This window comes from Ostrinia furnacalis, unplaced genomic scaffold, assembly GCF_004193835.3.
Source record: "Ostrinia furnacalis isolate ACB-3 unplaced genomic scaffold, ASM419383v2 OfSCF3837, whole genome shotgun sequence".
NCBI lineage: Eukaryota > Metazoa > Arthropoda > Insecta > Lepidoptera > Crambidae > Ostrinia > Ostrinia furnacalis.
The window spans coordinates 520,605-537,847 of NW_021134076.1; the positions used below are offsets into that span (position 1 = coordinate 520,605).

General features: G+C 37.5%; 2 protein-coding genes across 7 annotated transcripts in view; one reads left to right on the top strand and one right to left on the bottom strand.

The window, feature by feature from the left end:
* The window catches only part of Traf4 (TNF receptor associated factor 4), a 110,782-nt gene extending 100,197 nt beyond the window's left edge, over positions 1-10,585 (top strand). For 2 of the 6 annotated variants that reach the window (XM_028312210.1, XM_028312208.1), the window contains 6 exons: positions 2,803-2,907; positions 3,798-3,959; positions 4,490-4,639; positions 7,322-7,489; positions 7,948-8,208; positions 8,856-10,585. In XM_028312210.1, the coding sequence (XP_028168011.1) occupies positions 2,803-2,907; positions 3,798-3,959; positions 4,490-4,639; positions 7,322-7,489; positions 7,948-8,208; positions 8,856-9,209 (1,200 nt within the window). In that variant the 3' untranslated portion in view covers positions 9,210-10,585. Of the gene's footprint in view, positions 1-2,391; positions 2,521-2,633; positions 2,726-2,802; positions 2,908-3,797; positions 3,960-4,489; positions 4,640-5,583; positions 5,752-6,220; positions 6,482-7,321; positions 7,490-7,947; positions 8,209-8,855 lie in introns of those variants that run through there. The other 4 variants (XM_028312212.1, XM_028312213.1, XM_028312211.1 and 1 more) reach the window with 4 other exon arrangements.
* An 820-nt stretch (positions 10,586-11,405) lies between these two features.
* On the bottom strand, positions 11,406-13,242 carry Psf2 (DNA replication complex GINS protein PSF2-like protein). Its single transcript, XM_028312217.1, has 3 exons — positions 12,878-13,242; positions 12,383-12,653; positions 11,406-11,592 (listed from the first exon to the last, which is right to left on the bottom strand). The coding sequence occupies exons 1-3, from the start codon at positions 13,120-13,122 to the stop codon at positions 11,518-11,520; spliced, it is 591 nt and encodes a 196-aa protein (XP_028168018.1). The 5' UTR covers positions 13,123-13,242; the 3' UTR covers positions 11,406-11,517.
* Positions 13,243-17,243: the final 4,001 nt, after the last annotated feature.

The window sequence follows — 17,243 nt, forward strand, 5'->3', positions numbered from 1 at the left end:
TAAATGCAGTATTAGAATGAAAAAACAAATGATATAAAATGGCCATTTTGTTAACTAAATTGTTCAGCAGCGTCAAATACATAGTTCGTGACACTCAAATTGGCCATAAAGTTGACAACACAACCAAAGATGTACTTATTGCATACTTTTTGGCTACTTTGGGTGTCACGAACTTTTTGACACTGATACTGTACACCAGCCTTAGGAATCTAGCAATAGAAATATTGCTAATGGATCGTTTTAAACAGTTTAATTGTAAGTCATTTTTAAGCAACAAGAGTAGCATATCCTGTTTAATAACTATAATTTATCAGTTTTACAAAGTAATGGGCGCGCAACGGAAACGTTAAATGAATTGTAACACAAAACAATAATTGTGAGGCAAAAATAACTTGTGTTTACGTAAAGCGGAGAGTATGGGCCTTAACATAATACAGGAGCAGTTGCTGACAAGCAATTAAAACGTTATTTATTGTCTTCATTCGTTTTGATGATGAACGAAATAATTAATTGTGAAATTAAGTGTTTTTTAGCTAATTGCGTTCTCAAATGGTAGGTATTGTTAAAAATAACCTCAAGAACAGAAGTAACAAGGTTTGTAACCTTGTTTGGTACATTATGAGCGTATAAGGAATAAAATGTTATCTAATTACTAGTCAAGCTCCCGCCCACGGGGTGGTTCAGAGATAAGTTGCATCACGACACCCACACGGACAGACAGACAAACGGGCAACCTTCGTAGATCGGTAGATTCGCTGGACCTTGACAAATATACCTATTAAATTAATAGTCAGCATTTGTTATGTAACTACAATATGTATTGGTATTTTAAATTCATGTAGTCCTAAAGTTATTATGTATTCCCAAATGCTACCTGTAGCGACATCTGTCGGCGACGAGTTGAAACTGTCTCTAGAAAATTCAAGGAAACATGACTTTTCATGTGAATGAAAATTCTGAATTGTTTCTGCTTAATTTGTCGAGATAGTAAATTCGTTAACTGAGTTTTCTTTACATTTTTGGTGATGATTACAAAACTTCATAATCTGTCTCACAAGGAAGCACTTGTGAAATGAATGTCTAGGATCTAAGGACAGTTGTATTGAGTAATTAAACTATTAATAACCAAACTCCTTGTTGACACAAGCCACCTACTGAAATCCGTGATTAAATGAATTAAGCATATAAATAAATTAGCAACCACTTTAATGTTATTTCAAATCCTGCTTGTGTGGGTGTGGGAGCTACCCACCTGCCTGCGTCTGATAGGTAAATTAACTTTAATTGCATTTTGCAACCTTTTTCAATGATCATTCGCTGGCCCAAGATTTATTACTTCATTTATCGATACAATGATCGTGTCTCTATGGCTAATGGTCCCTGACGTCTTCTAATCTTATCGTCCGTGTAACTGGCGGAGTGGTTAACATCAACTCGAAGCCAATGATATCTTACAAATGGCAGAGTAACATCCTCATTTTCTAACACTCCTTTTGCCGCAGCAGCCGTTCGCGCCACAAAGTCCTAACCGCCGTCTAAGTTCGGAAACCAGCGCCGTTCCGATCCTGCGCTGTTTACGATACAACGAGTTCTATAATTGAACGATGCGGGAGAGTTCAACACATCGCGGTCCATCTTTTTAGAATACGACACAAATAACATTCTATATTTGAAAATTTAAACATCACCAACTTTGAGAGCACCTATGTTTGCCCACCAAAACACGCAACTTTCAGATTTATCCGTCAGTTTTAGGGGTTATAGTTCTGTATCGCCGTTGATAGAACTAGGTGCGTTGTTTTGCTTATGGAATATAGATTCTGAGGTGGTACGGTTATGCAGCAGCCATGCCGATGACCACATGCATCAATGTTTGTAAATAGAACGCTGCGTACTACGCGCAGCATTTGATCTTTCACGCTAACGAAATGTGTCACATCCAACGCTTGTTCCCTGAGCTGTTACACAAACGACCCGACCAAGACTTAGCGATGGAGAATAAACAGACACGTGTCGCCCTAATTATACTAAAGCGTTGTTTGTTATTCTCCGCTCATAGTAAAAGGCGTTTTGTGACTGGTGACAACTCCGCTAGTAGATGCCGTGGATGTTTCAAATCTTAATTCAACAGTTTGTTTACAAACATCATTTGTTTATCTTAATTATGTAGTCAACTATCACATGCCATTCATTTATAGTGCGTCGATTTCGGAGAATTAGCTGGTCTATGTGAAGGGAACTCGTTCAAAAGAATCTAACAAGTGTGTTTGCTCATTCCATTATCCAGCTGGTTTGGGAAGTGAAAAATCACGCTTATCTCGACATACTAGGGAGCGGTGGTCCACGAGCCATCTGTTCGTTGCACCCATAAAGATAACGAAGGCGTACCTACAAACGGGAACGCATTCATTTCATATCAGGCCCTTCTAGTGAACACTCCTGCGTCCAATTTATTACGCGCGAAAAACCAGCGGCCATTTTGCATATTTCCGAACGATGTGTTCCATATTCGAGCGCACGGTGCGTACAGCTCACGCTTGTTTTATATTCTCTTTTTGAGATGTGGTTTATTTTTAATCGCGTTGTCCTATTTAATCCGTTATTCCACGCAGCCAGCGCCTCAATCAGTCTTAGCGGCAACCGTTGCTTTTGACGTTGTGTTTCTTGTTCTATATTACTTAAAAAAATCAAAATGATAAAGTTTATAATTTCTAAAATCAAAAAGGTTGTTAGATATTATTTAATCGTGACATTTTAGTGTTTTTGTGTGCAGTGTTTACAATGTTGGTATCTTTGTTCCAGATATACCCAGATCCAGAGTCGGAGAAGGCGATTATGGGATCTGTGGTGTACTGCATCCATCACAAGGAAGGATGCCAGTGGTCCGACGAACTACGCAAATTGAAGGTACTTTATCTTTGAATCGTAAACATTTATATGCGTAAATAGATAAGTAGTGGGCGTGCAATCGATCATTTTGTGTGCTGATGGCTGACACGTCACGTCCGACATATTTCGTTATCTGTGACACCTTTTATTCGAATACGTTACGCACGTACTTTCCTGGATAGCCATGTTTGTTTAATGAGTTTATATTAATGTCAAATAGATAGCCGGTTATACTCGTAAGTTATCGCCATTTGTTATTTTTATTTGATTAACACATTCTTCTAGGTACTTTCGTTTCTTATTTACTGTAGTAAAGTGATTGTTGTTCACTGTAGACAAAATAAATATTCCATTAATCTAAATATTCCTATTATCATCGACATTGACAACTTTATTAATAAATTTATCAGAATTTAACTGATTAAGATTAACGAAAACGGCGATAAATGAAAATACCACACGGCATTAATTAATTGGTCAAGGACATCTAAATAATCCAGATGATCTTGTTCCAAGAAATCGCGTTTGCTGTAATTCCTGGCTTCCGCATTTTAAAAGTAAAAAAATATGACGGATAATTTGTGAAGGGTAAATACCTACTTAATTAAAAAAATCAATTCATCACACTTAAAGTTTCATAAATTAAAAGGAAATCGTCGTAAACGTGAATAAGTAACGCACAAGAGAAAGACGAAGTTATGTAGTCGAATTTACACATTATATGCTTTCCCTGTGATGACTCTGTGGCATCGACCAACCCTTTACGAATACTACTAAAATTTTCCCGCACAAAAAATGTCTAGCCGCGATTTCTTACGTTGTTGCACTAATCCCCAACGTATCCCATCAATGGTTTGTGAACTTTCTTCCACGAAAAGTATTAACCCAATTTCTATTCCCATGCGCAGGCGCACCTCAACACGTGCAAGCACGACGCGGTGCTATGCGCGGCGCAGTGCGGGGCCATGATCCCTCGCGTGCTGATGCAGGACCACCTGCGGTACACCTGCCCGCGGCGCCGCGCCAACTGCGAGCACTGTCATAAGGAGTTCTCGGGGAGCGCTCTTGAGGTGGGTGTACTTTGCAGCAGATTTTGTTTGTTGTTGGTAAATTGGAGGGCCATGTTTCTTACAGTGGAGACCTATTGTCCTGATGATGATCATGACGATGTACTCTCTTCTTCTTTCTTTCTACCTTGTCCTTAAAAGGACCGATAGTGTATCAAGAAGTCTATAACGCGTAATTATGTTGCTGTCACGCTCGCACACTCATTGCGGGCGCCCGTCGCACAGTCGCGACAGCAATTTAATTACGCGCGAGCGATAAGGATGGGTAGCTTGGGGTCATTGGACAAAATTCTACGTGCTCCCGGACCAGACTATAGATAGTTGGCAATCAAAGAGAGTTCAAATGCTTGGCTATTCGAATGACCTTGAATTTCAATCCAGAACCTGAAGGGTATCTTTAGGGTTAAAAGTTTACGTGCTCTTTAAAAACTTCTGTTCAAAACTGGGGTTTTAACAAAAGTTTCTATTGTCTAGTTCTTCTGTCACCCAGTTTATTTTGCAACTCCATATAAATTTCCCTATTCGAATTCCAGGAGCACCAAGGCAACTGCGGACACGAGCCGGTCTACTGCGAGAACAAGTGCGGAGCCAAGGTCCAGAGGCGCCACACGCAGCAGCATATCCAGCAGCACTGCAGCAAGAGGCTGGTGCCTTGCAGGCATTGCGGGCAGAGGTATACACAGGTAAGAACTTCGTACTATCGTGTAGGTACTATGTTTCCAGGAACTTAGAAGACATCATTAGCTCATATACTGTCATAGTAACGGTTCTTCTTTTCCTTTTTTGATGGCAATAATTTTTGAGTCGTTATGCTGGAAGGGACATAGAAGACATTATTTTAGCTCTTAATTCTGGATTTCTGGAAGANTCTTCAAGGTTCTTCTTCTTTTCCTTTTTGATGGCAAAAATTTGAAGTCATTAAAGGGCTGTATTTCGAGGAACGGTGCTTAAAACTTCGGTTTTTCATCAATAAAATACTGTTTACGAGATATACCTATACCGTTTCTTTCGTCGGGAAATTGCATACTGAACAACATTACCTAAAGCACCCGATTCCATGTTCTTTACTTCATGGCAAATTATTGTATCCAAAGCGGGTAATCACATTCGAGAAGCTTTTTGTACAGAGCATTCCAAAACAAGAATCTGAGCTGAGGAAACGGAAGTACCTAAATACCGAATTCGCAAATACCTATCGCATGAGTAACGCTGTGTGCATTTTTTGCTCGTGATAAAAAATGTAATTCGGAAACTCAGATCAGCTACGTTGTATTTTTCTTACAAATCCAGCTAAATACGGCTTGGATACCAATAAAAACATAATCACTGAAGGTCAAATTAGTCTCGGGGTTAAACTGTCCCACAATTTCAGGTGGCTCTCAATTAGCTGCTCGTTATTTCTCTTAACACCTCTTCCCCAGTAGTCTACGGGTTAAAACCAGAGTAAATACAAATGAGTAGGTCATCTTCATGAAACGCACCGAGCGCGGTTTGTATGTGAGCGCGCCAATACGTATGCGGCGCGCACGCACGCACTGACAAAATTCGGCGTAACACCCTGCTAATCCACGCTAAATTAAACCCAACCCCCATTCGTCCATTTATTAACCCTTCTCCCTTCCCTCAGGACACAGTAACCGCGCACGGGGCAACTTGCGCGCGCGCACCCGTCCCGTGCCCGCAGCGGTGCGCGGCCGCGCCCGTGCCGCGCGATGAGTTAGACGCGCACCTGCGCGATCACTGCGCGGCCGCTGGCGTCGCGTGCGCGTTCAGAGACGCCGGGTGCAGGTTTAAGGTGAGCATTTTTAATGGATTTCTTTATTGGCAAGTGCTTTAATCTATGGGATATAAAACATTAAGAATAGATTCAATTTTGTGGTGTGCTAATATTGAAACTTGATCTGCAACGGACCAACATCTCCGCTCAGGCGAAGTGCCACCTTTTTCCGTGGGACGAAGTGTTTTTCCGTGGGATGAAGTGTTTTTCCGTGGCAACTGGCAAGGCAACTAAACCTCTTTATGAGGTTTATTTTCTGCTAATATCGGTCTTATACCTTTTCATCATTTTGCTATTTTATACATTTTCTGCCATGTTAAGTACTTAGTTGCCAAATGCCTTGTTAATTTGTCAGTAAAAAACACATCATTAATCACGTAGATCTTCTCCTTTCTTATTCAGCTGGAAAGTTTTACATTCTCCCACATGCATCATTGTAATAAGTTAAATCTTCAATAATTACTAACGATTCCTTTTCCTCCTCCAGGGCACAAGACAAGCTCTCGACAGGCATACAGAAGACAGCTGCCAGCAACACCTTGCCCTCGTCTCCGCTTTAGCCACAAGACAAGCCAGACAGCTGGAGTCCCTCCGAGCAGCAGTGGCACGACTCTCAGTCAACTGCTCTGGCGCACTCGTCTGGAGGATAACGGACTGGGCTGCCAAGATGGCGGAGGCGAAATGCAAAGATGGCGTCGAACTCCTGTCACCCATGTTCTACACAAGCCAGCATGGATACAAATTGCAGGTACGTGTTTGCATTGAAAACGATATTTACGAGTATGACCCCACGAAAAATCCGCCTAGCACCTGAAACTGATGCTTTAAATTAAAGTTGCTCTCGTGTGAAAATAGGAAACTATAAATAAATCGCGTAATGTCTGACCCAATTCCAACAGTAATAAAATAGAAAATAATGAAACCGATGGATCGCATTTTGATGATTCTGTTAAGCTATTGAGTTTGCAAAATAGGTGCTAAACAATATAATAAACTAAAAGCTAAAATTAAAAAATGATTATAAAAATGTGTTCTGATCCCATTTGAAATGCAAATTCTCATCCGTTGTTTTTTTACATGCAAACATTTCCATTTTGTCCACAAATTGGCGATTCGTTCCCGGATAACTGAGCCTTTTGTTAGTAAACAGAGGCGTTACGGCGTGGCGAATAATAACCGGTGACTAACCGTAGTAGCGTGGACCGAATTAGACGTTTACTCACGTGCCAACATCGGTTTTATATCGTTAATCCCATCTTTGCGAGTCATAATACTGTCAGTGTCTTCTTTAGCCGACTTGTGACTTTCAAAACATTGTCATTTGTCTTTGTTGATGATTTTTTGAAGTTTTTAGGGTTCCGTAGCCAAAATGGCAAAAACGGAACCCTTATAGTTTCGTCATGTCCGTCTGTCCGTNAAAAAATTCGGCGTAACACCCCGCTAATCCACGCTAAATTAAACCCAACCCCCATTCATCATTATTAACCGATTGAGTCCCAGGATGGCATTAATTAATGTCATAACAATTGATTATCTATTGTGTCTAGATTCGCGGAGCTTGAAGGATTAACCCATTTCCTTCCCTCAGGACACAGTAACCGCGCACGGGGCGACTTGCGCGCGCGCACCCGTCCCGTGCCCGCAGCGGTGCGCGGCCGCGCCCGTGCCGCGAGATGAGTTAGACGCGCATTTGCGCGACCACTGCGCGGCCGCTGGCGTCGCGTGCGCGTTCAGAGACGCCGGGTGCAGGTTTAAGGTGAGCATTGTTTAATGGGTTTCTTTATTGGCAAGCTTAAGAGCAAGGCACTAAGGTTTGATATACAGGGTGTCCCATAAAGAGCGTGTCAAACTTAAGGAGATTGACCATATCGTCTCCTTAAGTTTGGCACGCACTTTGGGACATAAAAAGCGCCTGTATAAACTTCACCAACTTTTCTGTTCACGCGAAGTGCCACCTTTTTTCCGTGGCAACTGGCGACCAAACCTCTTCATGAGCTTTTATTTCTGCCAATGTCAAGTGAACGGCCGGCAGTTCGTTTTATACATTTTTGGACATATTAAATAGTTTCCAAATGCCTTGTTAATCTGTCAGAAAAAACAGATCTTTTTTTCTTTTTTCAACTGGCAAGCTTTACATTTTCCGACATTTATTTAATTTGTATTGTAATAAGTTAAATCGTCAATAATTACTAACGATTCCTTTTCCTTCTCCAGGGCACAAGACAAGCTCTCGACAGGCATACAGAAGAAAGCTGCCAACAACACCTTGCCCTCGTCTCCGCTTTAGCCACAAGACAAGCCAGGCAGCTGGAGTCCCTGCGAGCAGCAGTAGCGCGTCTCTCAGTCAACTGCTCCGGCGCACTCGTCTGGAGGATAACGGACTGGGCGGCCAAAATGGCGGAGGCGAAATGCAAAGATGGCGTCGAACTCCTGTCACCCATGTTTTACACAAGCCAGCATGGATACAAATTGCAGGTACGTGTTTGCATTGAAAACAATATTTGTTTTATTACCCCACGAAAAATCCCTGAAACTGATGTACTGAATGAAAGTTGCTCTCGTGTGAAAATAGGAAACTATAAATAAATCGCGTAATGTCTGACCCAATTCTAAGAGTAATAAAATAGAAAATAATAAAACCGATGGATCGCATTTTGATGTTTCTATTATGCTTTTGAGTTTGCAAAATAGATGTTAAACAATAAACTAAAAGTTGCTGAAAACGGACTAAAATTATCACAGAATGATTATAAAATTGTGTTCTGATCCCATTTGAAATGCAAATTCTCATCCGTTGTTTTTTGACATGCAAACATTTCCATTTTGTCCACAAATTGGCGATTCGTTCCCGGATAACTGTGCCTTTTGTTAGTAAACAGAGGCGTTACGGCGTGGCGAATAATAACCGGTGACTAACCGTAGTAGCGTGGACCGAATTAGACGTTTACTCACGTGCCAACATCGGTTTTATATCGTTAATCCCATCTTTGCGAGTCATAATACTGTCAGTGTCTTCTTTAGCCGACTTGTGACTTTCAAAACATTGTCATTTGTCTTTGTTGATGATCTTTTGAAGTTTTGTTACTTGTTATCGATGTTTTAAAAGGTTTTTTTTTCTCCAGGCGTCTCTATTCCTGAACGGCAACGGAGCTGGCGAGGGAACCCACATGTCGGTCTACATCAAGATTCTGCCAGGAGAGTACGACGCTCTACTCCGCTGGCCTTTCTCCCACACCGTATCCTTCACACTCTTCGACCAGAGCTCGAGTCCCGACCGCGCCTGCAATATCGTGGAGAGCTTCGTCCCTGACCCCACGTGGAAGAACTTCCAAAGACCATCCAAGGAACCTGACGCACTAGGCTTCGGCTTCCCTAGATTCGTCTCCCACGAAATGCTCAAGAAAAGGAACTTCGTCAAAGATGACGTCATGTTCCTCAGGGTCAAAGTAGACCCAAGCAAAATCGTCGCCGTATAATCTAGATCTGTAATCACTCCAAATATTGACTGCCATTTTCTCTGGACGTTAGGTTACGAATTCTGTTCATACCCAATTTTGTGCTCTTAGGGAAAGCTAGAGGAAACTAATTAGGTTCTAAGTTTTAAACTAAAGATAACTTACCAATAAGTTAGTAATCGGCTGACTTCAGCGCACAAGAACTAAGAACAGTCATTGTTATCTAGTATTAAGTAATTTAAAAGTCATAGATCGTAAGTTGTACATAGTGATTTCTTAAGATACTTTGATGATAGTTGTATAAATTGTAAATAGTTAAGTTTAGACGCGCATACGCTGCATTGTTATCCTTTCACTGAAGATCTCTTGAGTTTCATTGCCGCCAGAAGAACGTAACAATCTGAGCATTGTTTCAAAGACCGCACTATCTAATGCTTCATCAGCAGAGCAGTGAGAGTTGCTTAACAAGTTTCGACTCAATTTCTTGAAAATTAGGAGTTAAGTTACTTTAGCTGCGCTCCGTACACCGACATGCGTTCTAAACCGTGCCATATTTAAAACTAAAGTAAGATACACACATTTTTATAGGGTACTGCAAAAACTGTGTGTAATTTAGTTAAAACAGTAGTTCAAACGCGTTTTTGGTTGCCTTGTCAAAGTAAAGTTAAAGGCTCTTTGAAAAATGCTTTGAACGGTTCATTAACATAGACTTACACTTTGAGACATGTTTAGTTTTGTTATTCGGCAGATCTTTGTAAATACTCTCTGTTTGCGAGTTAATTTATCAAAAAGTTTTTGTTGAAATTTATTGTAAATATTTTCTTTTCAAGAGCACTATATTTGTACATGTACATAGACGTTTAAAATATAAAGAGGAAGATGCTTTTCATATCTGTTTACAAGCTGGAGTTAGACCAAAGTGTTTTGATGACTTTGCACAAAATCGAAAAAAAATCCATTTGTACATTCACTTTGCAAAGTTGATCAACATAAATGTATAACACGGCTAAAGCTGTATGTAATTATGTTTTTGTATTACGCGAAATATGTTAGACATATACTATGTAAGCTTGTTTTCGAAATGGTCTCGTGTGTGTTTTCTATTTTAGACTTTAAAACATGCCTAGTAAAGTACATTAATTAAAAAATATTTCTTATTTTACAACGAAAAGTTAAGACAATTTTTATGTGTATGTGAAAAAATTAACAACATTTTGATGATGTTATCTTCCTGAAGGCTCAGATCTCTTAAACGCTTTTAATGTATTAAATCTCAATGTAAAACAACATTCCAGTTTAAAAACATAATTTTAAGTCTGGCTTTCACTAATCTTTAACAGACTAAAATATGAGAACAACTAAAAATAAAAACATTAGTGTTTAGTAATACCAGACTTTTAAAATGCAAAGTTAGTATTTTAATCTCGTGTCATCTTTTAAATTAGTAATTTACTTTGTTCTTTGCTTTACTTATATGCAATTTTGTCTATAATTACCTAACTAGATATCGCAATCTAGATTTTAAGTACCTTAAAATAATGAAGAGACTAACGAATTTTAGTATAGTCTAGAATAGCTAAGTTAGGATGCGTTACGCAATAGTATTTAGTGATTTTGTAAATGTTTTAGATATAAGATCAAAATATATTGTTCTTGAGACAAATAATTTGAGATTTTTATTTTTATAGCATCCTTTTTGGACATTTACCCTTAATGTGGCTCGAGTTGCCAATTCAAATGAAAAATATAAGAAAATAGTTAATAATAATATGATATTATCTTAATTAATTGAGTATTGAAGACCTACTTTCTTTACCTAGATATCATTTGTAATAAACAGAATAATAGGTCAAAACAATTATCAAAAGTTATAGGCTATTAAGATAGCTCAAAGCAATAAAAGCTAGAATTAATTGGGAATACTATTGTTATGGACACAATAAATAATATTATTCTGTTGATTAAAACAATTATCATAAGGAATTTAATTATTATTAAATTAGACAACAAATAATTTTAACAGAGGTTTATTGAATATCTAAATTAGGTAGTTTGAATGTGGAAGTTTTTCGCAGTATAGGTTTCGTAATTTCAATTCGGACATTTGCTTAGATTTTAATCTGACAAATAGTTTATGTATATTAACTCTTTTTTATAGATGCTTTTAACTATTGGATAGTATAAAAAACAATGTAGAAAATATTCAAACAATCCAAAAGGGCATAAAGTTTTTTCTTTGAGCAGAAAAGGCACTTAATTTTAATTCTTCATACAAAAATTCATTATCTAGCTAGCTACTTAGAAAATAAAGTAGGTAAATCTAACTTATCTAGATGTTTTGTGAGCTTCCCGATTGACTGAATGTTGAGGTGTTCAAACTGGCTGTTGCAGGTCTCTTTGACGTCTGAAATCATAAAAAAAGGATATTGTTAAATACATGCGATCTTGGTGAGATATAGGTACAATAGGCTAGTTTCCTAAAAAAATTTTTTTAGTCCGTAATGTTTAATATCAAAAAATATTGGACACATATATTTTTATTTGTTATGGTGCGTTGAAGTTCCCTTTTATGCACGCATTGACGTCACGGGCCTCTTCTTATGAACTTTGGCGCGCTTTATCTCTTTAAATTTTCATTAGTTTGAAAAAGTGAAAAATACGTGTAGAGTATTTTTTGATAAGTTAACTGACGGACTAATTAAAACTCTTGCTTTTTGACCCAGGAAACATCCCTATTATACGTGAAGTAAATGAATTTAAAATTTAAAATAATGAGGGTTTTCACGTATGAAAGATCCGCTAGATGGCGGGACGTGGATGTGGGGTCTGACTGCTGCGTGATTGGTGGATTTTGACATATCTGTCAATGTCATGTCAAAAATAACCAATCATGCAGCATTTGGACCTCGCGTCTACGTATTGCCATCTGGCAGAATTTTCATACGCGAAATTTTGCAAACCCTCATTATTTTAAATTTTATTTATACATTTCAATGCATATTACTCAAAATATTAGTTAATTAACAGTAATATTGTGGCTTTTCCCTAGTGGGATAAATTAAGATAGAGATCTCACAAGTTAAGTTTCATTCTCACAAGTAAAATATGTTTGATATTCATCAACCAAGTGAAAATTTTACAATCTTGTGAATAAAACATAAGATGCATTTCTAGTATCAACATTTGACACTTACCGTTTTAATTCTGTACAAATCATCCATCGCAGATGGTAATAAAGGTTTCACTGAATTGATTTCCATCAGTGTAAGGTGGTCCAGCCGACCGTAACTTCCTCCGGACTTCATCAGCGCGTCCATTGAAGTCCTTAGTTTAGACATCCGTATGTCCCAAATGTCTTTGATGACGGTCTTGATTTCTGATGAGTTAGGAATGTCTTCGGCTGCTACACCAAGTATGAGTTTAGCTTCAACCATGTAATGTTCATTTGGCATTTTTGTGAAAAATCTAGAATTAGAAACATAACAATTAGATACTAGATTGAACTCTAATAAGATATTATGAACTATAAGTTAGTTATTACTATTTGAATGAGTTACTCGTTTAATTTGACTTATTGGGATAATTATTGATCAACTTCGTGTTGTATTAGAAGTTTCAGGGCTGAGTAAATTTAATTTAAACTAAGGTAATAAATAAAAACTATGCTAATAAGGTATCAAAGCTGTTACCTTGAACGCTTCTCTTCCTCCTTAATATTTTCTAATGCATCGAGTTCCATCCATTCGGGGGGCACGATGCGACACTTTTGTTTTTGTTTCAACATTATAGCTAGCCACAGGGGCACGTTTAGGGGCAAACCAGCCCGAAATGGTCCAAATTCACCGCATATCAAGTAAATTTTGTCGTAAGAAAAGTTTGGTATTACACTCACTATCCTATTCTCGCCCAAAAACTCAATTTCATAAGGGTCCATGGTAGCTCACTATAAGAGAGTTAAATTACCTACTTATTTTACGACAGAAAATCACAAAAACACACAAAAATCACTCATGTTTTCGTCCCACATACAACACGAGAATTTTTGACGTTCAATGTCAAATATTGGCTTTGGCGCGAAAACTGATACGTTGCGTTCAGAAATAAAATTAATTAGTTTGTAATTATGGGATAAAAATGTAAGACAATCCAATAGTCAATATTCTAATAAAAGTAAAAATTTACTGTATGACATATTTTTTTCAAAAAATTATACAAAAACGTAGATTTTTTAATTTTTATGATTGTACTGCTAACGCCATCTACTAATCATTTGATGGACTTTAACAGAAAGAAGAAAACTCCAACCGGACATACTTTTTCCTCTGATTTAGTTATAAAAATAGTTGATAGATGGCAGGATACAAAACTTTTTGAATAGTTTCATTAAAAAAGGTTGCATTCTATCTACTGTAAATTGAAAAAGTTAATTTAATGAATATTTCAATGAACAGAAGGAATACAAAATTATGATTATTATTGTTAATGTATAAATTAAGTAACTAGTAGCTGAAAGAAAATACCTACTTGCTTGAGCGCCAAGGCATCGACAGAATCGATGCAAATCGCTTTGGCAAAGTGCAAACTCTTAATTACTGGCAGTAAATTAGGGCGGTTGACAATGTCTCAGACGGCGATATTTATGGCAAGTCTCGACGGGATGGCTCGGGCTCTGCCCCCGCCACCCTGTTTGTATAACAATGACTTTTGAATGTAAAAAGGTTCCAAATTCCAATCAAGTAAGTTAGGTATTAAAACTGTGACTCGTGTTATCTTTCGTTTTAATTACCTACGCTTTTTTGAGGAAGGTTTAAGGCAATAACAACAAAAAAGGCTTTTGCTCTTACCTCCTAGGTACTTACTTACATATCGAAACGCGTAGAATGTAGGCTAGCAAGTAGTATAAATTAATGTTTATCCTTAATCGAATGTAAAATCAGGTTACCTATCTTGTACCTACTTGCTCATGTTCTAAGGTTATAAAGAATTCCAGTAACTTATGGAGTTTTGGCGGATTCGATTTCGATCAAAAAGTGCATTTTGTCTAGGGGGCGGTACACCTACTGTCGATACCTGACTCTATTTTTATTTTATGTATACCTATACCTAATTTACATAACTTAAGTATTGTATTCGGTAGGTATCTTGGTATGAAAAACATCCACCCACTACAAATAAACTTCCCACCCCGGCAAATAAATTACAAATCTGTCTGCACGAGCGAAAAAACACATTGTCTCCTCTCAGATGTCTCTCCTTAAATCTGCATACAAATTCGTGAGATCGCGCAAATTCACGGAGTCATTTAAAACCCATTCCGTTTGTAGGGAAAACGGTGTTTTTTTGCCCATAAATATGTCGCGCCTTGACGCGTCGCACAGCGACATCTAGCGCCGAGCGGGTTAGTATACAAGTCACGCTCGCCCGCGATAGATGGCGCTACGTCACTCAAATCGGGGTCCCTTGAGAATTTCTTTTCCGAGTTTGCTACTTTAACTTCCGTTTCCTCTTACTTTTATTACTTTTAGTATTAGAAGATATTAGTGGATTGGAATAATATTACAGCTAAATAAACCTTTTATTAACTATACCAAGAAGGCAAATGTGCTAAATTTCAATAGTTTTTAGAGAAGTAGAAGTAGAAGTTAGGTTTTATTTACAGACAGACTAGGTTATTACGACTTACTAATAATGTTATAGGTAAATTTTGGTTATCTTATTATGGAAAATGCTAAAAGTATTCTAAAAGCTTAACAATTAACTTCTAAGGAATAATACCTACTATCTCACTCTAATAATATCAAATTAATCAAACAGTTTGAACAATATTGTCACTACCTACTAATTTCTGTAAAATTTTCAGCTATAGATTTTAGATAAAGCAAAGGTAGGTAAGTAGATTTCGGATTTCAAAAAGTAAGTTTGAAGTGAATTATTATAATTACCACTGGCCTTTGCCGGTGCAAAGTTTTCGAAGTAACAATCTTTGTAGTCAGCGATTGCAAACATTTGGTATTATGAGACCTATTAATTAATGGTTAATAAGTAGCTTAATTAATGGTTAAAATGTACTGGGGAATAATATATATATATATAGGAAGGAATACAATAATTTCAAAACATATTATTTTTGTGAAGACATTAAAAACCATAACGGATTCTATAATTTTCTTGAAATATCTAACTGCAGGTATTCATTAGACAGGCAGCAAACATATCATAAACAAGAAGCGAATTAGATTTTATTAGCTAGATATTTCTCAACTAAGTAACATTTAAATTGTTTAATCAAAAGTTGCTTTTAAGTAGCAAAAGCCTGAACATTTTGAGATGAGTTTTCCTTTAAAAATTTTCATCTGATATTTTTTGAAAGTTAGTAGCGTATTCATAAAAAAGGCTCTGCAGAAAAGAGGAATACTTCTGTTTGTACTAAAGCTTCTGTTTACTCCAATTCTCACACATTATAAAATTATTATTAATCTATCTATACTAATATTATAAATGCGAAAGTAACTCAGTCTGTCTGTCTGTCTCTCTTTCACGCCTAAACCACTGACCCTATTTTGATGAAATTTGGCATAGAGATAGTTTTAGTCCCGGGAAAGGACATAGGATAGTTTTTATCCCGGGTTTTGAAAGAGGGACGCGCGCGATAAAGTTTTTCTGTGACAGACAAAATTCCACGCAGGCGAAGCCGCGGGCGGAAAGCTAGTATTCCAATAATTAAGGTTTGATAGGTACTCAAAATGTTTGCGACCCCCTCGCCACATTACAGTCAACATAATCGGTCTTACTTATCTACTCGGCCGAATATCCGAACTTCGCCCGCCTACTAATTAACGCTAGATAATGAGGCAATTAGGTGCCGTTCATCTTAGTATGATGAACGAGCATTCTTCCTGGATCTAATAAACCTGGTGTTAGACTTGATGAGCCGCTAGCTGATACGGTTTGATCAAACTTTGATTGATCCTTCTGTGGTACAGTGCTACAACGAGCTAGTTTGGTTGACAGGTTCTGGGTATTTTTCTGGGAACAATGACATTCTCATTCATTTCTCTTGATTATTTGTGTAATGATATTACTATGTGTTTTGATGATCATGGTGTACACTGTAGAGTCAATAATGATCAATTGCCTGCCAAAAATTACGCGCCCTTCGAAACACAAAATGGCGGTGTTTGCTACCAGGGTATTACTTGTGAGGTATAATTTCTACAATAGAAGAATGTTTATAATTTGTGCCTACAGGAAACTTATTCTTGACGCGTGCGATTCAAACTATGGAATTATACAATTCACCTGCGGATTTTAAATAACTCTTAAGTCATTCATTGAATTTTGTATCCAGTTGTAGAGTCACATGTGTACAGATTATGAATTCTACTAAGTGGAAATCATAATGGAGTCGTAGACAACACAAAAAGTCTCCATAGCTTATTTATTTGCGTGACACACACAAATGAGCTGATTTAAAAAGCTATTTTTTCAAAAAACAAATCTGAAAATCCCATCATTTCTCACCTAGACACGTAATCTATACGATCTGTCCACGATACGACCGCAATTAGCGTGTTGAGACGAAGATTTGCGCGCCACTAAATCTGGCCTGTGTAAACCAACGTATTTCTTTGAAAAGAATTGCGCTAGTGATGTGATGAAATTTTCGTTATTGAGAACCGTGTTTGTGAACCTTGGTATAAAATATTTATAAATCAAAAAAGATGACAAAAAAAATCAAACGTTCAATATTTAATTCGGAAAATCATCCGTCGATTGTCCCTAGCGTAGATTTCGGTAAGATACAAGTCATACAAGTTATTTTTTTACAGGTACCCCTAACTAGTAACTATTCTCTTTTGAAGTATCTTTTTGAAGAAATTATTAATTCATGTTTAAAATGGATGAAAAAGTCGAACGGAAAAAAGTTTTTCACCTTATTTTAGTGATTTCTCAAAAGCTGTCATTTTTTGAAGCTCTGGCGTACCGTAGTAGATACCTAAGTACAAAATATTTTCATCAATGGTGCCTCACAGTAAACTTATTTTTTGCGTTTTT